The sequence below is a fragment of the Dipteris shenzhenensis genome, chromosome 1, assembly GCF_047967505.1.
Source record: "Dipteris shenzhenensis isolate YYH24624 ecotype China chromosome 1, Dip_SZ_1.0, whole genome shotgun sequence".
In the NCBI taxonomy this organism is placed as follows: Eukaryota; Viridiplantae; Streptophyta; class Polypodiopsida; order Gleicheniales; family Dipteridaceae; genus Dipteris; species Dipteris shenzhenensis.
In genome coordinates this window covers 43,670,143-43,692,505 of record NC_141596.1, presented here as the reverse complement: position 1 = coordinate 43,692,505, position 22,363 = coordinate 43,670,143, and the positions used below count along the sequence as shown (strand labels likewise).

The following is a 22,363-nucleotide window of genomic DNA, read 5'->3' as shown; positions in this document are numbered from 1 at the left end:
TTGTGAATCCTCCAATGCTCTGGCAATGCTAATCTGTATGCAACCTCATTTATTCTTTCTGTAACCCTGAAAGGGCCATAGTATCTGGGAGATAACTTTGCATACACTTTCTGTTTGCCTTTAAACTTGCGGAGCCTAGCTTTTTCAAACTTCAAAAGTACCCAATCCCCTTCCTTGAGATCTAACTGTCTCCTATGCTTATCTGCAGCTCTTTTATGTTTCTCTTGAGACCTTTCGATTGCTGTCCGGACTTGGCTATAAGCTGTGTGGAGGTCTCTCACAAACTGATCAGCTGCAAATATTTCATCTTTGGTCCTCAATATAGGTGGCAAAATCACCTTCCCATATATGACCTCAAAAGGGGCTTTCCTTGTAGAGCTATGTACTGTATTATTGTAAGCAAACTCTACTAATGGTAGGTACTTTTCCCAGTTTGAACTTTGGTCACCCACGTAGCATTTCAGCATATCCAAAACTGTAGAATTTGCTACTTCACTTTGACAATCATTCTGGGATCTCGATCACTAACAATGGACTTAGGCATACCATGATGTTTAAAAATCTGTACCATGAAAAGTTTAGCCATATGATCTGCCTTTATGGTTTTGCGAACCGGAATGAAATGAGCTTGCTTGCTGAATCTATCAATGATAGTCCAAATCCCATCATTCCCTGACTTTGATCTCAGCAAATCAAAAATAAAGTCCATTGTAATACTTTCCCATGGTGCCTGAGGCACGGGAAGAGGCATAAGTAGGCCAGGTGCCTTCCGTCTATCATACTTCACTTTCTGACACGTAAGGCATTTAGTAACAAACTGATGTATATCTTTCCGCATCCCTGGCCAAAAGAAATACCTCTCTAGTGCTAGAGTTGTTGGGTAATTCCTCTGTGTCCAGCATAGGGAGGTGCATGGCATTCCTCCAAAATCTTGTTCCTCATTTCCTGGGTGATGCATAGGTAATCATCTTTCATTAAATACCCATCTTTCAAGGTATAGTGACTGGTGGATTGCCCCTCTGAAATTTCACCAAAATCTGAATCACGAGCATATTGCTCCCTCATGTCTTCCAGATCCTGGTGATAAGCAATAGTCACGTTATTGACCTGGGGTCTCCGGGATAAGGCATCTGCCTTTCTGTTCCGAATTCCTGGGGTATGGACAATCTGAAAATGATACATTGACAGCATGTTTGCCCATTTCATATGCTTCTCGGAAAGCTTGGTCTGAGTCAAGAAGTATCTCAGACTTTGGTGATCTGTCTTAACAGTAAAATCTGCACCCAAAAGATAGTGCTTCCATGTATGGATGGCATGAATTACAGCCAATAACTCTTTCTCATAGATTCCTAGATATCTTTCGGCATCCCGAAGTCTCCTGCTTTCATAGGCTACTACATGACCATTCTGATGCAATGCAGCCCCAACACATTCTCCACAAGCATCGCAATCAACATCAAAAGATTGATAAAGATCCGGGACTACAAGAATAGGCTCTATAGTCAGCTTCTCTTTGAGTGTATTGAATGCTTTCTTCTGTGATATTCCCCATGTGAAGGCTGCATTTTTCTTAGTAAGGTCATGTAATGGAGCTGCGATATCAGCAAAATCTCTGATAAACCTTCTGTAGTAAGAACACAGGCCTAGGAAACTTCGAACTTCATGCACAGTTTTCAGCTTTGGCCATTCCTGAATGGCACGGATCTTCGCTGGATCCATTTGTATCCCATTCTTGGATATTATATGCCCCAGATAGTGGATTTCTTCCAAGAAGAATTCACTTTTCTTGCTGTTTGCGTAGAGCTGATGATTTCTCAGCTCTTGAAACACTATAGCAAGATGTTCTCTGTGCTCTTCTTCTATCTTAGAAAAGACTAAGATATCATCAAAGAAAGTACCCGTAAAATGCCTGTACTTTCGGAAGATGCGATCCATCATTCTATTGAATGTGGCTGGAGCATTTGTCAACCCAAAAGGCATTACTAAGTATTCATACAACCCGAATGTAGCGCAGAATGCTGTCTTGTGCACATCCTGAGGCTGTATCCTCACTTGGTGATAGCCACTCTTTAAGTCTATCCTGCTGAAAACTGAAGCTCCATTTAACTGATCCAGGACATCATCAATGCGCGGAATAGGGAATCTATTCTTGATGGTCATTTTGTTCAGTGCGCGATATTCGACGCACATACGGAATGAACCATCTTTCTTCTGTACTAACAGTACAGGGGAACAAAAAGGAGACGAGCTGGGCTAAATCAACCCTTTGGACAGAAAATCCTGTACCTGAGCCATAATCTCCTCTCTCTGAGTCGCACTGACTCTATAAGGTGGTCTGTTTGGTGGCTCATTACCAGGCATTAACTCTATCTGATGATCTTCTGGTCTCTCTGGGGGTAACTCCCCTGGCAAAGTATCAGAAAAGCAATCTTTAAAGTTTACAAGAAATTGAAACTTATCTTTGTCTGCATCATTTATTTCAGCATGCATATCATTCTCTTTTTCTTTTACAAAAACCATGTACGCAGAAATTGCAGACTTTATTGCTTTACCACATGTAACATCAGATATAATGGGGATAGTCTCCCCTTTATTCCTGGCAATTAAACGCTGATTTTTCCCCCTATGCACAAACTCTAGTACTCTTTCAGGAAGAGTCAACTTCACTGCCTTGCGATGGAACCAAGGCATTCCCAAGACTACATCATGATGTTTCAGTGGAGAAATGAAGAAGTCTTCCTGATCCACATAACTCTGAACATGAAGACGGAGCTTCCCTATCAAGGGAGTAACTGGCACAAGATTTCCACAGAACATCTGATCGGCATCCAAAGACCTGCCCAACTCCTCCGTCTTTATTCCCAGCCTCAGGGCTAGATCCTCTGATATGAAATTATCAGTAGCCCCTGGATCAAATAAAATTAGCGCTTGCTGGTCTCTAACTTTGCCCCATGATAGCAGCAATTCTCGTTCTTCTGGGTTCGAAGCATGACCCAGTATGTCAGGAATTCCCCCCGCCATTGGCTTTTGCGGTCCTCGTGGCTTCTCTGCCTCTTTTCCCTTCGAAGTTGAAGGCTTTTCTGGGCATTGGGCAGCCACATGCCCCTCTTTGCCGCACCTGAAGCATTTCCCATCTCTACGGAATTCCGCTATCTGTTCACGGGTGAATAGAGATTTGCCTTTATAAGTCTTTGAAAACTGAGTACCCCTCGGCTTTTGAGGCTGAAACCCTTTCTTTTCAGCCTTGGGGTACTCTTTCTTTTCTGATTTTGAAAAATCAGTTTTCTTTTTATCAGTACGTCCTGCATGCAAGGATAGCACTGTAGATGGATCTTGTAACGGCACAAGACTCGCTACTGAAGCTGAATGCATAAGGTCTCGAATGTTCTTTGCCCCCAAAGCATTCACTACTGCCTGAATTCTTGGAGTGAGACCTGCTCTGTACTTTCTCATTTGGGTGCCTTTGGAGATCTTTTTGAAAGGTGCAACCTGCAAATAAGCATCCCAAAACTTTTGGTTGTACACATCCATTGTATCTCCTGCATCCATATGCAAGCTGTCCCAATCTTGAAGAACATGGTCTCTAAACTGTTTAGGCATAAACTGCTGGTAGAAGGCTTTGTTGAAGTCCTTCCACTTCCTTGGGGCTGACCCATCTGTGATCTGTGCACTCCACCATGCACTAGCTGTTGCTGTCAAGTGCAAACTGACCATTCTTAACTTGGAGGATTCTGAAAATTTTTCTGTACCGAATGCAGCATCAAACTGCGTGATGAACTGCAATGCTTTGTCTGTATGACCATACTGTCCATTGTAGGTCATAAACTTGACAGATTTTCCTCCCTCTTTAAATTCCTTGGTCTCTTTGGAAGACTTTCTCTTCCTAGACTTCTTGTGTTTCCTTCTTTTCTTGGATGGTTTATCTGATAAGGAAGAAGAAGATACAGAAGTCGAACTCGAGGTAGACGGTGATGGACTAGGAGATCGGTGATGATGCCTCGATCTCTTCCTGCTACGAGACCGTCCCCTATGAGATCTTTCTTTCTCAGGCTGTACACGAGAGTGTGCCTCTGGCATTGGCACATCATATACTGGATTAGGCATAGCTTCTGATTGAAACAAATGCTGAGCCCTTGGATCCTTTTTGAGATTTTCCATCTCTTGTATACGAGTGCGTACCATCTGTTCAAATTCTTGTTGAGTTTGCGGCACACTTCTCTGTCTTGGATGTACATCTCTATCTTGTGAATCCCACTGGATAGGTGATTGATCCATATTCTGAGATCTGCAAATTTCACACACCGTGTAGGTAACTGATGCACAACTACCTTTGCTTTTCCAACAGAAAGATACCTCAACAAGAGGTGTTTTGCATTCACAACTTGTGCCAGTAACTGGGCTATCAATTCAAAGCATAAAGCCACAAAATTGCTAGAGCATCAACAATTGTATTGCCCTTTTTCTGGCTACTGCAAAAAGCACTCAGAAGCATCTGATTCATCTTCCCAGTGTACAAAGGCATGCATTTTCTTTTTCTGCAAATCTCTGATCTCTCTGCTTTTCTGCTGCTTTTCTGACAGTAGAAATCTGCTTTCTCTGTTTTCTCTGTTTTCTCTGCTTTTCTGCTGTTTTTCTGACAGTAAAAGTCTGACAGGCAGGTGAAATCTGCTAGCAGAAACAGTCTCTGCAACTGTTCTTTTTTTTTTTTTTTGGGGTGTAAAGAACAGTAACCAGATGGAGTAACTGGCTAGTTACTCTAACCAGACTGACTGGTTCTGGTGTGGTTAGTCTGCAACTGGACTAACTAGACTGGTCAGTCTGGTTATAGTGACCAGACTAGACTGGTTGGGTCAACTAACTGGACCTCTAACCAGTCCACTACCAAGGTTGAGTTAGATTAACCCCTGGTCAGCCATGTCAGCATCCAAGTCACCTGTTAGAATGCCAGGTCATCTCACACGTGCATGCCACGTCATCCCTGCATGTGGGTCTGCCACATCAGCTGACACATGTCAGAATGACACGTCAGCACTGTTCTGTGCACTGCCACGTGTCATATGTGCCACGTCAGCTCTAGCTGCCTTGCCTGCCACATCAGCACCACGTGTTAGATCTGCCACGTCAGGTGGGCTGCCACATCAGCCTAAGGTTAGAGACGGGTGTGCAGGCGACGGAATTTTGTAGATCATCACGCATCGCGTGTTACGCCCCTTGTTCACCAAACATTTCGACGCATCTCCTTCCGCATCTCTGTCATATTTTGCCTACTCTTGCTTAAGGCTATCCATATGAAGGATACGCCTAATTCCTTGCTCCCCGAGTGATAAGCTAACTGCGCTTAATCCTTGGTAGTCAAGCTTCACGCTTCTTCTATGCTGTTCTGAATTAAAACAGCTACGTACCAAACCTTTGACATTCACAAACCCTGCCTAAACAGGCCGTAGCACACAAAACAGCAATCCGCCTCAACTTTTCCCAAATTTACTGTTTATCTAGCCGGCTTAGCTCAGGGCATATACATTCAAGCACATCTTGTCGTGCGATTGGATTGCGCCGCTTTTCATTCTCTTCCCTCAAGTGGTTTTAGCTTAGCCGGCTCAGCATCAGGAATGAATTCCTCCAAGCAAATCTTGTTGTGCGATTGGATTGCGCCGCTTCTAAAATCTCTTGCCCCAAATTTTCACCTCATACAATTGACGTATCTCAGGCGGTGATTCCTTCAAGCATACCAATGCCCCAAAATCTCAAACGTATGAGAAGAGCGACGTATTATCTATGGGCGATTTCTGATTTCTCTGCCGCGATTCTGAATTTCATGCTTATCCCAGCTGCAACAAGCCGTCATCTTCTTCTGAGTATTGCATAACTAGAGAATTTTAAAATTCAGGCCGCCCTCTCCTTTTCAGCAATTTCCAAGCAAACACACCACAAGGCATGTGCAGCTGTGATCCTTCCTTTGGCTGCAGGCATATTTTGAGACCGTCGTAGCTTTAGAAAACCACGAAGCTGCGCTCTGATACCAATATAACCGACTCGCTCATAAAAGACAGCAATTACAGCTCATAAAAAAACAGCAATTATACTTTCAGCTCACTCCCTCTCTCTGTAGATGCACTAGGGCCCAGGACAAAACGTCGGGATGGACCCCCCCGAAGGTTTTTATTCATGAGAGAGAATTCGAATACACAGTTCAGTGTAGAGCTGCCCATCCAGAATCCAAAAACGTGAATCCTTACAAGAGCTTCAAGCTCATTTCAAATTGGCAACATGCCACTTGTCTAAAATCTAGACTAAGTCCTATTACATGCCACTAAGGGCCATTCTGGAGTCTTCAAAGCACTTGGTCTCACGAACCGCCTCCTAGATGCTTGTCAGGCTCCCGTAGCGCTTAGGAAAAATAACTCTTCCTAGTACCTGCAACAATTAATTAAAGCGCACCACCATGGCACCCATTAATTGTTAGCGCTTTGCATGCAAATAACACACTGTGGACTAATTCTAGTTACGGTGGGCATCCCCACTGAACACATGTGCACACCTAACAAATATAAAAATATATATTTATTCTCTGGTTGACCGGAGTCAACACTCTTGATTATAATTAAGGAGCTTTGACCAAGGATCGAGGCGCCTTAATTATAGCCAAGTCTCTCCAACCGAAGTTGGCACATCTTGGTTAACCGGGGTTAACCCTCTTGGCGCATGCCAAGTCTTGTTGACCAAAGTCAACACTTTCTGACCGTAGTCAGCTCTGTAGTTCTCTGGTTAACCGCAGTTAACCCTCTTGGTAATAAACCAAGTCTCCTTGACCGAAGTCAGGTTTACTTGACTAGAGTCAAGTATCTTTGACCGTAGTCAATCCTTTGACCATTAAAATAACTCTTTGACCATAATTAACACATATAAAACTCTTTAATTATGATCAAATAAATGGTCAACTGTACTTTGACTTAGGATATTTACATTGTGGTGACAGCTATGCCTTCACATTAAACTGTCCATTTTCCATCTTGCCTAGCAGCCCCGACTTTAGCTAATTCCGTTGCCTTATTCTTCAATTGAGCTCGTGTAAGTTCTTGAGCTATCCATATCTTGGTCACTTTCAACTGGTAAGATTGTCGAAGAAGCTTGATCCGTAGATCTCGCAACTAAAGTGTAAGGATAGAATGTCCTCTGGAGTGGCGGATATTAGTTGCTTCGTCATCATCATCATTATCATCATCATTAGGCATGGCTGCTTTGACATGTGCTAAAGTCTCCCTAAAAGAGTCATCATCTTTGAACCATTCTTCAGGGAGGCCTCCCACTCTAATCTTCAATGCATTATCGCGTCTGGCTTCGTGTTGTTTGATCTCTTCTTGGATATCAGTCTTGTTTGCCTTTGTGTCGAACTCCTCAATCACTTCTTTCTCGATTGATTGTACCTCGGTATGAACCATATCTTTCACTGTAGAGACTAGTTGAGGAGTAGGAGGAGAGTTCTTACATGAGTTGACAAACCTCAGCAATTACTGCTTGCTTGCCAGGTCCCTCTAGAACTTGAAGACGGGCTTCTACTTCTACTAGCTCAAGCCTTAACTCTTTGACTACTTGCTGCAAATAATAAATCTGCTCATGTAGCCCAATGATTGATCGTTTGGACCCTTCTTGTTGGTAATTGGGTGCATACGCAGAGGGTGTCATGGCTGCAACTATAGAGTACCGAGTCTTGATAGTTGAGGTTGATGGAGTTGAGGGGGATTTGGAGGAGAGGGTAGGCCATTCCATATTGGCTATTTCTGTAGAACCCCTTAGCTGAACCTAACCCCCGGGTTGGGTTGGGGCTTTAGCCCACAACTCGGGGTCAGAGACCCTAGGAGCTTGTTGCGAGGTGAGCAGGGGGCAGAGAACAAGTGACAAACGAGGAGCGAAGGAACTACTGCTGGCGGCGCTGTTGGCTGGCTGCTAGTAGCGCAGCTACCTAGTTAGCTAGCTACGTTGCTAGTTGCAGCTAAAGCTGCTAAAGTACCAGAAGAAGGCTAAAAGGGTAGGCGACGGGAGCAACGGGTAGAGCGGGCGGGGCTGCGCGACGGGGAGAGCGGGCTGACGCGACGGAGGGCTACGGGTTGCATGAGAGAGAGAGAGAGAGAGAGAGAGAGAGAGAGAGAGAGAGAGAGAGAGAGAGAGAGAGAGGGGAGTGAGGGAGGGAGGGGGTTTATTAATGCCTATGAAAGACCAAAGGGTCTATCGGTTGAGTGAGAGAGAGAGAGAGAGAGAGAGAGAGAGAGAGAGAGAGAGAGAGATGTATTAACATCCGCGGGAGGCCTCGCGGGCCTATGGGACAAAAGTGCGGAAACAAAGTAAACTCATACAAGCCATAGTGGGCTGGAGTGAAGGGCTCGCTAAGGCCCTCGGTGAGTACTAGAAAACACATAAACTGAAATACTAATGTAGTACATCATATCAAGTCTGGCCAGAAAAGCCAAATAGTATGTAACATGAGTGGGGCATGTCAGGCGCTCAGGGCTAATGCTCCAAGAACATGATCTGGCTCCATGTATCTAGGCTCCGTGATAGCTCTCTGGTGTGACACAAAGAGCTCACGTATCTGCATCTGTCGAGCTGTCTGGCGCTGTGGTGGGGGGCATGGTCTCCTTGATCTCTAGATCCGATGGGTTATGTCAAGTGCAATGCCACGTCTTTATTGGTCGCCTTTGAGAAGAGCTGAAATAGGTCTAACCTCAATCGTGTGTGCTCTGGTCTCTTGTCGCATGTGAGATCCTTGTGACCCTCGTCCAATAGTGGTGTGGTGTCGACCCCCTCTACTGACCCATCTATCTCTCATGTCAGCTAGCTCCTCCTCCTCTACTCCCGAGTGCCCTGGAGCTAACTCAAATGCATAGAAGTCGGTGACTTGCCTCTACGCTCGGTCCACCTCAGTGTCGTGTGACGTGGTGGTCGCATCCTGCTGCTCTCTGATCCGTCGCAGTAGTGTCTCTCTGTGTCTCCACATCTCCATTAGGTAGAGCCCAATACAGACCTAGTCCTGGAAGTGGATCAGTTGTGAGAGTGGGCCAAACTCGTGTCCCTCCTGAAAAAGGTAATGGTAGCGCCCTCGGATCTCGTAGTAGGTGGGACATATACAAAGAAAGTGCTCCTCGGTCTCGACCTGACCCATCGTGCATAGCATACAAGTCCGTTGCTCTCTGGGTCTGCCTGTAGCTCTCCCTGCCTCAATCCTCAGCTGATGGGAGGAGACCAGCATCTGTCCAATGGCAATCCTCAGTGCATGTGAGACTCCTCTGTCCTCAAGATACTGGGGTCTTATGATGAGGCCATCCTCCGATACTCTCAAGAAATGGTCATAGTAGAGTTGGGTCTTGGTGGGGAAATCTGGGGGGCCCTAAGTCCGAAGTGTGTGAAGTTGGAGGAGGTCTAACTGTATGATGCGGTTAATCTCATCTCGCGGAATCAGCTCCGGGGGTGCATCCATGCTATACTGAAAAGGAGGGAGCTTGTCCATCTGAATGCCATGACTGGCGAACCAAGCAGAGACGTGTGCATACCATGCTGTATCAAACCCACTCTCTGCCAGTCGGATAGAGGATTCCAATTCTAGTCTTGGTAGCCTTTTACGAGGTAGATCCCATACTCTATGGAGGAAGTTCATTGTCTGAAAGGTGGCATCGATCTGAAGAGGGGTCATAGCAAACTCTGCCTGTACTATTTGATGGGGGACTGAGGGCTTACTACGAATCATCTTGGATCCCATGATTATCTGTAGCCGCTCAAATCTCTTCCACTCTGCTGCTGAAATATCACACCCCCAGAACGGTGCTGCATACATGGCAGTTGGTCTCACTAGGGTGTCGAAAAGACAGCACTTCGTCAGTGGGTCCTGGAAGTGCGCCTGGAAACACCGTCGCTCTAAACGGGCCAGAGTACCATATTCTCGTGTGAGGCGTGCTCGCGCTGCATGGATCATTGTGAAAGCTGGCCTAGTGAAAACTGCACCCAAGTATGTGTAGGACTGCACAATCTCTATTGGCTGACCTCGGTAAGTGAAGCTATGTCGATGGAGCACTGGGTATGAGGTGTTGAAGATCATAACGTTGGTCTTCCCAAGGTTAACTGTCAGATCTCTCTGTGTGCAGAACTCCTCGAGGGCCTCCAGATGTCTCTGTAAACCCTCTGCTGAGGACGACAAGAGGACTATGTCATCCGCATATAGTAGTATCGGTACCAACAAATCAGCCAGCGGTGACCCCTCGCCTCCCAGGCAGTCTATGAAGGATGTGATCTCGTCAATGTAGAGGCTGAAGAGAGTCGGTGAGAGGGGGCATCCCTGTTTCACCCCAATTGTGCTCTCCACCCAGCCTGATAGGCCTCTTGGGGCGCGAACTCGTCCCCTGACAAACTCATATAGGCGCATCACCCCCCAAATGAGAACCTATGGGATTTGTATCTCTTGGAGTCTCCTGATCATGCAAGATCGTGGGACAGTATCGAAAGCCTTCCGAAAGTCTACAAAGCAAGCATAGACTTTCTGACGCCTCGACCTCGCCTCCTCAATGATAGCCCTCAGTGTGAAGATGTGGTCTAGGGTGGAATGCTGTCTGCCGTCCTAGGGCACGTTGCCCATGTGCCTCTGTGTGACTGCTGATCTCTCTCTCTCTCTCTTACAGATCCATAGATCTTGGCTAGAGTGTGGCCAATCATGATAGTGCGGTAATTCCTAGTGCCCATGGGGTCACCTGCCTTGTGTATTGGGACGATGGTGGTAGTGCTCCAGGAGCATGGAAAGCCGTGGCATATGGCGTGGTTGAACATCTGTGCTAGGATCGGGGCCAAAACCTTGTGCTCGTGTGCGAAATGCTCTGTTCGTAGCCCCTCATGATCCTGTGCTCTCCGGTTATGTAGCCGACGGAGTGCCGCCCGCACATTTTGTGCAGTGAACAAGTGACAAGTGGCGGGTCTGGGCATAGTGGACATATCAGGTGGTGCCTGCATGGGAACATCATAGAGAGAGCATGCGTATGTGTGCCAAACACTTGGGTCTGTGATGGGGATAGGCGGCTTTCTCTCCGATAGGAGCCCCCATCCAATAGTAGGATCCCCTCCTCTGAATGAACTAATCACCTCGTCCATCCTATGGGTGAGGAAAGCCCGCCGCTTGTAGCGTGTCAGCCGTTGTGAGATCCTTTGTGCCTCAGGTGGTGTCAAGTGGCCAAGGGCTTACTCACGTGTGAGGTGAGCTCTCATCTCTTTGCACTCATCATCATACCAGGGGTTTTGAGGCATCTTTCCTACTGAAACGTGCCTAGGCCGAGTCATAGGGAAAGATCTGATAGCTGCGTCCGTGACCACTATGGCAAGGGTGTCTGATGCATGGGTGAGGTCTACCTCGTCCCCAAGTAGTAAACCCGGGAGCTCCTGTGCCAAATGGCTCACGTAAATGGGGTCAAGGGTCCGGTCAAAGTGGACCTGTACACAAGTGGGAGTGGGGGGGGCTCTCCATGTGACTGGCGTAGTGGTGGAAATACTGAAGGATAGGTATGAGTGGTCAGCACCTAGTGGGGCAGGGGGCACAACAAAGTCGTGTACGCGTGAGGTGAAGGATAGGGGACCGAGTATGTAATCCACTGTACTAGTACCTCCGCCATGTGGGAAACAAGTGAACCCACCAAATAATGGCCATCTCTGTAGGCCATTATATATGATTAGGTCATGGATAGCCCCCAGGTCAAGTAGATGCCGGCCGTATCCTGTCACGTGTGATGCATCCGCTGAGTGTCTCACTGTGCCAAGATCTGCAGTGTCTAGTTCTGGTACTATGAGAGAGTCTGATGTAAAGTCAAGTAGGCCCACTTGCCTGTCACCTGTGCGTGCATTGAAGTCACCAAGAAGGAGGTTGTCTCCTAGTTTGGAGAACTCAATGAGATCATCATGTATCGTCTCATATGGGCTGTGTCCCTTCGTAGTGACTGCGTGTGCATACTGGGGGAATGTAGCACACTGCCATGTAGATTGGTCGGGCATCAAGTATTTGGACACGGACCCACATATGTTGCGTGTGTTCCTCTCTCCGAACCACTGAAATGAGGGGTCTCAAATGTGATCTGAAGAGGATGGCCACTCCTCCGGAGCCATGCACTCCATTGTCTCCCCTCATTTCCTTCCGGTGAGCTGACTCCCATGTATATCCTGCCACAGTGGGCAGTCCTCTCTCTGGACTCTCATGTGTCTCGGTGTAAAAGATCATGTCTCTCCCAGTGTATGTCTCCGAGAATCCTCGTGGGTCAGACCAGAGTGTGCCATTACAGTTCCACACTGCCATCTTGAGTTCATTATGTGCATTCATCCCATTGGTCCGACACCATCATAACTACCCATCTTCCTTCTCTTCCCTGGCTGGTCTCTCGCGGATAATGACTTTACCATCTCTATATACAGCCCATTTTCCTGCCTCCCTTGCTGTCATTACCCGTACCATTCCCTCCCTTTTGTGCTCCTGCTGTAGGAGGGTTAGATCATCATCCAAATATATTCTGGTCCCTTTCAATGCTGCTCTCATGCTCATAATGGTGGACCTATCCATGGCATTCCGGAATTTCAGTACTAAGGGTCTCATTGGTGTTTCAGCTTTACCTACTCTCCAAGCTGTCTCGCATGTGAGATTAACCCCCATTTTAGTGAACAAAACTTGGGCATCTGCCATTGGGGTATCTCCCACCGTCAAGCCCCTTACAAGCACATTCAAGACCTTGCTGGATCTCCTTTTCTCTTCCTCTAGAGTCTCATAGATAAACTGCTTCTTGGGTGCAACTGATCCCTTTTTAACCACTGCTATCCATTCAAGCATTTCTTCTTTCCCTTTATTGAGTTGTTGTGTGATCTCAGCATGTTTCCCAATCATCGTGGCCTGCATCGCGGCCCTCTCTTTTTTGAGAGCTGCATTCTCTGTTCTGAGTATTTCCATGGCTTTACAACTCCCCTCTGAAGGCATTTGCATATCCTTCATTTGCTGTGGTTCAACACCCAGTGAATGCATCTTATCTTGGAGCTTTACCTTCTCATTAATCCATTCTGTTTTTCCTTGTTCCCAGTCCTCTTTCTTGGCCTTTTCTTTCCTCCATTCTTCTTGTATTTTCCCTCCCTGTTTTTTAAACTCAGCAAGGGTCTTGTCAACATGGGATTTTTCAGCCAATAAGGCCACATTTGTGGCCTCTAGGCTGTCTATTTTTTCAATTAGCACGAGACATATTTTGTTGAGGCATGTGAGCACTTCAGTGGTACCTTTGTGGGCTGTCCCATTCGAGAGGGCTGTCAGAGCAGATTCCAAGGCTTGTTTTCCCCAAATGTCCTCCACACACCCTCGTGCAGGCATAGTGCAAAATAGAGTTGAAGAGCTTGTAGAGAAATATTGATCTTACATTCTTGCACAGGATCCCTTCCATTTTCCCCTTGATTGCGGGCCTTTCTTGATCTTGGTGTATTGCAGGTCGCCTGTAGCTGATGCGGAGCTGTGGAGTTAGGCCATGAGGGCTTGTTGGAGCCTCGAGTGGGGCCAATGGACTGTAGGGATACCCAGTACTAGCCTAAGGCTAGCAGCAGGCTTGAGGGCAGCTGAGCAGAGCTGAGAGAGAGAGAGATTAACGTCTGCAGGAGGCCTCGTGAGCCTATGGGACAAAGTACGAAATCAAGTAACTCATACAGACCACTGTGGACCAGGGCAAAGGGCTCACTAAGGCCCTTGCTGAGTACTAAAATGCTATACTAGTTTAAAATAGCAAAAAAGGAGCAAAATAGCATGAGGGTGGCATGAAACTCAGAGCTAGAGTCTCAAGTGCATGAACTAGCTCCACGTATCCAGACTCCATGGTGGCTCTTTGATGAGATGCAAAGAGCTCATGTAACTGCATCTGTCGGGCTGTCTTGCATGGTGATGGAGGGCGTGGTCTCCTCGATCTTTGGATCCGATAGGCTATATCAAGGGTGACGCCTCGCCCCGGTCGACCTCCCCTGAGGAGAGCTAAAATGGGTCGAACCTCGATCGTGTGTGCTGTGGTCGCCTATCGTGTCATGTACGGTCTCTGTGTCTCTCGTCCAGCAGTGCCAGCAGTGCTGTGTCGGCTCTCTCCACCAATCCATACATCTCTCATGTTGGCTAGCTCCTCCTCCTCTACCCTAGAGTGCCCTGGAGCCTGAGTTAGAAATCCTGGAAGTGGATCAGTCGTGAGAGTGGGCCAAAGCCGTACCCCTCTCGAAAAAGGCAATGGTAGTGCCCTCAGATCTCATAGTAGGCTGGGCAGACACATAGAAAATGCTCCTCTGTCTCAACCGCCCCCATAATGCAAAACCTGCAAGTCCGCTGCTCTCTGGGTATGCCTGCAGCTCTCCCTACCTCGATTCTCAGTTGATGGGGCGAGACCTGCATCTGTCCGATGGCAATCCTCAGCGCGTGTGAGACTTCTCTGTTCTCGAGATACTGAGGTCTAATGATGAGCCCATCCTGTAATACTCTCAGGAAATGGTCATAGTAGAGCTGGGTCTTGGTGGGGAACTCTTGGTCTCCCTCCCAAGTGCGAGATGTGTGGAGCTCAAGGAGATCTAACCGTATGATGCTGGGATCACTTCGGGCGGTGCATAATACTGAAACGGGGGAAGTCAGCCCACCATTTGAATGCTGTGACTGGCAAACCATGCGGTGATGTGTGCATACCATGCTGTACCGACCCCACTCTCTACTAGTCATATGGAAGACTCTAGTGCCAGTCTCGAAAGTCTTTTGCGAGGTAGGTTCCAAACTTTGTCGAGGTGGATCTTGGAAGTGCGCTTGGAAGCACTGTCGCTCTAGGCGGGCCAAAGCACCGTACCCTCGTGTGAGTCATGCTTTGACTACGTGGGTCATCGTGAAAACTTGCCCTGCGAAAATTGCACCCAAGTATGTGTAGGATTGCACAATGTCCACTAGTTGACTCTGGTATGTAAGACTATCGGTGAAGCACTGTGTAAGAGGTGTTGAAGATCATGACCTTGGTCTTCCCAAGGTTAACCATCAGGGCTCTCTCTCTGCAGAACACCTCTAGGGCATCTAGATGTCTTTGTAGTCCCTCTGTCGAAGATGACATGAAGACTATGTCATCCACGTATAGTAGAATCTGTATCATCAAGTCAGCTAGTGGTGCTCCCTTGCCTCCTAGGCGGTCTATGAAAGATGTGATCTCATCAATGTAGAACCCGAAGAGAGTCGGTGAGAGAGGGCATCCCTACTTTACCCCAATCGTGCTCTCAACCTAGTTTGTATAGGCCTCCTGGGGCATGAACTCTCCCTTTGACGGACTCGTATAGGCTCACCACTCTCCAGATCAGAACCTTTGGAGTCTGCATATCCTGTAGTCTCCTGATCATGCGGGATCGCGGGACAGTGTCGAAGGCCTTCCGAAAGTCTACAAAACAAGCGTAGACTTTCTGGTGTCTCGACCTCACCTCCTCATTGATAGTCCTCAGGGTGAAGATGTGGTCTAGTGTGGAGTGTTGTCTCCAGAAACCTGCCACAGAGAGAGAGAGAGAGAGAGAGAGAGAGAGAGAGAGAGAGAGAGTTTATTAATGCCTATGAAAGACCAAAGGGTCTATTGAGATCGAAAAGAAACCAAATATAGTGAAACGTAAGGGTGGGGGCCTATGAAACCAAATATTAATACTCCCAGGTGTGTTATCCAAACAGCTACTTATGGGATGGGTGTGACACTTTGCATGTAGGTCAATACCACTAGGATGAAGGCTTGTGCAAAGTATTGAGCCCATTGGATATGATTTTCATGGTCGACAAGGCATTAAACACCATTTTTTGCCTTAGCGTCATGCACAAGCATGAAAAAACGATGTCCTAGATGTGTCATTCCAATAAGTACAAATCAGATTGGCACGCCACATTGCATGCAACTCAATACCACCTAGTTTGAGTTGTATTCAAAGTATTGTTCCCATTGGATATGCTTTGCATGCCGATCATGCATTATGCACCGTTTTTCCACTAGTGTTATGCATAACCATAAAAAACATGCTCCCAATTGTGTTATGTAAACAAGAACTTATGGGATGGGTGTGCCACTTTGAACGCCAGTAAATACCACCTAGGTTGAGATGCTTGCAAATTATTTTGCCCATCGGATAGGCTTTGCATTGTTGATCTAGAATTAAACACCGTTTCTGCCACAGTACCTCTGCCCAAGGATGACGCCACAGAGAGAGAGAGAGAGAGAGAGAGAGAGAGAGAGAGAGAGAGAGGTATTAACGTCTGCAGGAGGCTTTGTGGGCCTATGAGACAAAGTACAAAACCAAAAGGTAACTCGTACAAGCCGCTATGGACTGAAGGAAAGGGCTTACTAAGGCCCTTGCTGAAAGCTAAAGTGCTAAACTAGTAAGCAAAATAGCAGAGTAGCAAAACAATGGAAGAGTATCAGGTGCTCAAAGCTAACGCACGGCCATGCTCCATATATCGAGGTACCTTGGTGGCTCTTTGATGGGATGTGAGTAGCTCTCGTATTTGCGTCTGTTGAGCTATCTCTCGATGCGGTGGAGGGCGTGGTCTCCTCGATCTCTGTATCCGATGGACTACGTCAAGAGTGACGCCTCGTCTCTGCGGTCTCCTCTGAGGAGGGTTGAAATAGGCCGAACCTCGTTCGTGCATGCTCTGGTCACTCTCCGTGTAGCATGTGGAGTGTGTGTCTCTCGTATGCAACATCGTGGCGGAGACTGTCACTGCTAACCCATGATGCTTTTATTTCATCAAGCTCCTCTCCCTCAGCTTCCTCGGTAGCTAACTCAGATGCATAGAAATCTGCAACACGTGTCTATGCTCTGTCGATCTCGGGGACCTGTGGCATTAGGGGAGATTTGGGGTCCAAAAGGGCCCCTAATTACTGTTTCCTAATTTCAAGGGATTAGAGAGCAATTTGAGATGTATCAATGAGAGTGCTCTAAGGTGTGGGGCAATGCCATGTTGAAGTTGACAAAAGCATTTAATTGTGTGGAGACCTCTAACCAAGAGTTTGGACCTATGATCTTCACTCCCAGCCTTTGATCTAATCTTCAATCCAAGGGATACATTCAAATTTGAGGTAAAGCACTCCTAGCCATTAGATCAAGGGGTAGATCTAAGGGATACCATCAAAGGATAGAAGAATGAAAGCTCCACCCTTGATCAACACAAAGATCTAATGGACAAGATGAGAGGAAAATGCGCTTCAATATGAGCCATAGATTTACTAGTAGATCCAAGGGAGGAGATGAGTGCAAATGGTGCTTCAATCTGGGTCTAGATTTGGAAGTAGATCAAGGGATGAGATGAGGGGAAAAGGCGCTTGAGAATCCGGGCCCTTTATTTTGAAAGTGAGCAATCTAAGCCATCCAAAATGCGCTTCAATCCTAGCCCTACAAAATGCGCTTGAATCCCCACCCTCCATTAGGTCCCTCTATCTCATCCATTGATCTTGGACTTGAATCAAGGGCCCATATTAAAACCCACCTTTCCCCTCTTAATGAGGCCTCCCCAAAGTCAAGTTTCGCCTTTTGGAGCCCACCAAAGTGCATCCACCATCCACTAAAGTCATCCTAGACCTTTGATCTATGCACCATCACCTTCATCCAAAGGCCAAGGTTGCCCAATTTCAAAATAAAGGTACCCATGTCAGTTGAGTCAATGCTACGGGTCCCTTAGCCAATGGGTTACCATAGTAGGTTCATTTCTAATTACTTAATCTATTTCCTTATGAGGCCCTTTTGAGACCCCAAATCTCCCTTAATGCATCGCCCCCTGTTGCTCTCTGTTCTGTTGCATCAATATACCTCTCTGTCGTCGCATCTCAATTAGATAGAGCCCAACACAAACGTGGTTAGTAAAATGGATGAACCGTGTAAGCGGACCAAAGCCATGCCCCTCCTGAAAGAGGCAGTGATATTGCCCTCGGATTTCATAGTAGACTGGGCAGACACATAAAAGTGCTCCTCTGTCTCGATCTCCCCCATTCGGCATAGTCTGCAGATCTTCTGCTCTCTGGGTATGCCTGCAACTCTCCCTACCGCTGATATGATGAGACTCACAACTACCGGATGGCAATCCTCGGTGCATGTGAGACTCTCCTGTCGTTGAGGTATCGAGACCATGCTTTGAGACCTTCAAGAAGTGGTCATGGTGGAATTGGATCTTGGTGGGGAACTCCTCTCCCCCCCAAGCCCTAGATGTATGGAGTTGGAGGAGGTCCAACAGTATGATACGGTTGATCTCATCTCGTGGGATCATCTTGGGTGGTGCATCCATGCTGTACGAAAAGGGGCCATGTGGATATCCGTGCATACCATGCTGTGTCAACACTGCTCTCATCGATGTAGAGTCCGTAGAGAGTCTGGGGGAGGGGGGGGGGAGAGAGATAGAGAGAGGGGGGGGGGGGGATGGAGGGAGTATCCAATATTACATCATATGATCATTAGGGGAGGTAGAGGTATCGAGCACACATTTATGTATTGAAAGAAAATTGAAGTTAAAAATCAAGGTACATTGAAGATGTATGGTTGAGTTTCAAGCTCAGTGAACTGAGCACTGTGTAGGCTCTGTTGGGTTTTCAATGAATATCTTGTTGTCCCTGAAATGTGTTGAAGGTCTACTGTTTGATTGGTATGTGGGCTTCTTGAGATGGGGTTGTGCCATGATGCTGCTATGAGGCTTCCTCGGATCGGGCGACAACTCAAAGCCTCCTTTGAGTCTAGGATCTCCGACAAATGGGCTGTCTTTTTGGTCCTGTGAAGTGTCTGCTGTTAGGGGTCAATGTTTCGTGTGGCCTATGTCTATGTAATATTTTACACAAGGAGGGCAGCATTAACATGAGTTCATGTGGTCAAAAATTTGGCATTTCAGGACTAAGTATCGGCCTCGCATATGGTAGTCGTTAGGGCATCTCATCAACACACGAATTTCGGTCTCCACCTCTTGCAAATCACATAGTGTACAGTCTCAAGTCTCAATGTTATGTGGTTGGGATCTTGCGCCTCACTCTTGAGTCTGGAGCGCACTAGAGACATGGGGATTGTGATATCACCAACTTCCACTTTGCAAGTATTGACTTTACACATGAATGTTTGAAATTCAGTATCGTTTCAAGCTTTGCATACAAGGTCTTCTCCCCCCTAGGAAGCAGAGTTGAAGCAGCTGTTGTGCCATAGCTTTGCAGATTTAGATCCCGTGGGGACATGCCTTTTTGAAGACAGACTGTTATATGGAGCTTTGTATATGTCGAACTTTGTCTTTTTCCTGTCTTCTATCCCTTTACTGTTGGCCCAGTGGCTGGGCAGATGGGTTTGTCCACGTGGGTTCTTGGAATACAGCAGTATCAGCTGTAGCTGGGCAAGTGATATTTCAGCTGGCCAAAACTGGGATGATAGACCGATATCATTAGTTGCTACAGTGGGTCAGCTGGCTCATATGTTTACATCCCTTGAAGGGATACTAGGCTAGGGAATTGATTAACGCTACGAGTGCCAGCATCAGGGTAGCTTAGTTTTCAACCTCAGGGTGGGGCTGTGATTGGCAAATGACACGAGTATATTACATCTATATTGATTTGGGATGACCGCTGTCAGATCCATGGGAAGGTCGTCGTCTGGGGTTTGAATTATGCATGGAGAGATGATCGGGTCCTCTCATTGGATAAAGGATGGTCACAATGGGTATGCGTATTGCTAGCATTGCCATCAGGAGGTGTGTATAGCATTGGCTTTTAAAATACGGCCTCCATCAGTGGGAGTAGTGGAATGGTTGCTCATGGACGTGATTCCTCATGAAGCAGTTACGCCTAGAGGTTTGTGTAAAGTGGCTTAGCCGATTCCTCTGATGGCATCTGCCTGGTTTCCTGAGGTAGAAAGAAAAGAGTTGGGAGATGTAGGTAGCCTTGCAGCAAGGCACATATTGAAGCCATGTTTGTGGTCTAATGGGCAAGAACTCCCAATTGAAGAGATCAGCTTGGCAGTAAAGTTTACATTCTCATAGGGCACCTTACAGAGACCATCAGGCTCAGCAATTGACTGACCGAGCTAAATTTTTTGTTGTACGGGCAGTGCACATAGCATTATTTTGTGTGATACCTTTCACGTTGCTCTTCCTGTAGCTAGCATGTTTGTTTTACCATACTATTTTCTTTTGGCATCGTATTACTTTTCTAATAAGAAAGATAAATAGAACCTTTTTCTAATGAGAAATAGAGCCTTTTCACTGCAAGGAAAATGTGTTCTCCTGTCGATCTGTCACTATTCAAGGCTTCTTTGTTGTTGCATTGACGAAATCTGTGAAGCTAGCTGCTGTAAATGTCAACGGGCCAACCTTTTTTGTTGCCTTGCTATGCAAAGGAAGGCACATGGATCAAATGGGCATTATATTGGGAGGCATGTTAAAGTAGTTTGATCTTCCATCTTGTCCCCCTTCTGATTGTGCATTGGAAGTTTATACCACTATGAGCAATTTACACAGTTAGTTTGTTACTATATGTGGATCTGTTGTGTGCTGTTATGATACTTTACTCAGGTTTCAAGCATTTCTGTGAAGTCCTCAGCATTTCATCTGACTGACCATTTTCAGGATGATGGAGAGTTCACCATTGCCATTGGAATTTTCACGTGGCATTATTCTTTCAGTTTTGTCATCTTATTCCAGATCGGTAGGCAGAATGTCAGTTCAGTTCTCATACCTGGAGCGAACAAATAACTTATGATGTCAGTGGGGAAGATGAAAAGAAGCAGTGGCTGCATGTAAGATCCCCCTTAAATCAAGAATCTCATTTTTAAAACTTGAACAGTGGTTACCTTCGCTGAGTCACATGTCAAGGCTGAAGTGCATGTCTTTGTCCATGTGCGCTCAAAGTTTCAAATCTTATTCCTTATCTTTTGATAAGTCATTGTTATTCTGGTTCTTTGCAATGCTGATTATATATTTTCCGATTAAAGTACGATGACATGAGGATATCGTGTATGCATTTATTGCGGCGGTACCAATACGAACATGCAGCCAGAGTGTTGGTCTTCATTCTTGAATTTCAAAATACTGACTACTTGTAGTTGAGGAGGCCAATTTTGTACCATATTTCTGAGTTTATGGAATCGAGTCTTCTTTTGAACATTCACTACATAACAAGGCTTGTCATTGGGTACTTTGACTGGTTCAACTCAATAAATTTATTTTTCTGCACCGTTGTTTTCAAACCTTCTCTTCTTTTGGTTCGTGACTATTTCAGCAAGCATCAGGCCTGATCTTCATCTCACAATCTTTTCATCCTTATTTCCTTTGGGCCCTCTTCCCCTATACTTTTTCCTTGTAGCCCAGTTCTAAGATTCCTGGTTTTATATATATCTATGTAGTGCTTTCCAAAGGGTTCTCTAAAACTTTGGACCAAGCTGTACCTAGGGGCTGTGTGACACAAGATATGTGTGAGTATGCATGAATTGAACTCATTTTATTTGTCACCTCTCTCTCTCTCTCTCTCTCTCTCTCTCTCTCTCTCTTCTCCATTCTCTCATTCTCTTTTTTTCTCCCCTTGCTGCTGTTGGGAGAGGCCCTGGCTTGTGTTAAAGCTTCTTATCATCATCATCATCATTATCATTTCTCTCTGACTTCCCCCAACAATCCAAAACAATCATATATTTTGCATTCTGTGTTTTGTTGTGCATATTTATTTTTTGGTTCTCTTTTTCTTGGGGGGGAGGGGGTTATTAATGCGGTTTAAATATTGCTTTGGTAATTGCTGGGACTCGTGGAATGTGATGACAGGCTCAAGTATCACTTCTGAGTGATTAGCTTTCTTGAAGTTCAGTGTATTGATTTGCATTGTACCTCCAACATTACTCATAATTCACTTTTGATATAGCTTTCCACAAATATGTTATGAAGTTTTTCAATGATTAAAGAGGCGACTTTTGTTGACTTCACAAATCTATTTAATCTACTTTAAAGAATTTTTATGAAAATTTGAAAAAGTGCACTAACTCTTATGGAATCCTAAATTGTAATCATACGTGCACATCATTGTATAGGAAGCAATGTTACTAGTCATATGACTATTTATCAAGTGATTGCCCAGTTCATCTATGACGTGATAAGAGTCAATATTTATGATCTTCAAGACGAAACACTACAAACTAACTATCATAACGTTTGCTTCTATTTGTTCATTGATTTCTTTATACTATGTATTGTAGCTCTCTTTCTTTTGAACACTTTTTTTTAAATGGGTATATTTAATCATGAGAGCTCGCTAGAACTTTTAGTGTAGAAGTTGATGGAAGAGGTGTTGGCCCCCCCCCCCCTCCCCCCCCCTCGTGATGATGACGTATCGCACTA

At 45.9% G+C, this 22,363-nt stretch overlaps 2 protein-coding genes across 2 annotated transcripts in view; one reads left to right on the top strand and one right to left on the bottom strand.

The window, feature by feature from the left end:
- Positions 1-20,930, top strand: part of LOC147905894 (signal peptide peptidase) — a 65,692-nt gene extending 44,762 nt beyond the window's left edge. The window contains exon 12 of the mRNA XM_087382198.1: positions 20,609-20,930. The gene's annotated coding sequence lies outside the window, so the exon portion shown is untranslated. The remainder of the gene's footprint in view (positions 1-20,608) is intronic.
- Positions 5,265-10,420, bottom strand: LOC147905895 (uncharacterized). The gene is made up of 2 exons (XM_087379747.1): positions 9,546-10,420; positions 5,265-5,394 (listed from the first exon to the last, which is right to left on the bottom strand). Exons 1-2 carry the CDS (start codon positions 10,409-10,411, stop codon positions 5,265-5,267), a joined length of 996 nt encoding a protein of 331 aa, XP_087235873.1. The 5' UTR covers positions 10,412-10,420.
- Positions 20,931-22,363: the final 1,433 nt, after the last annotated feature.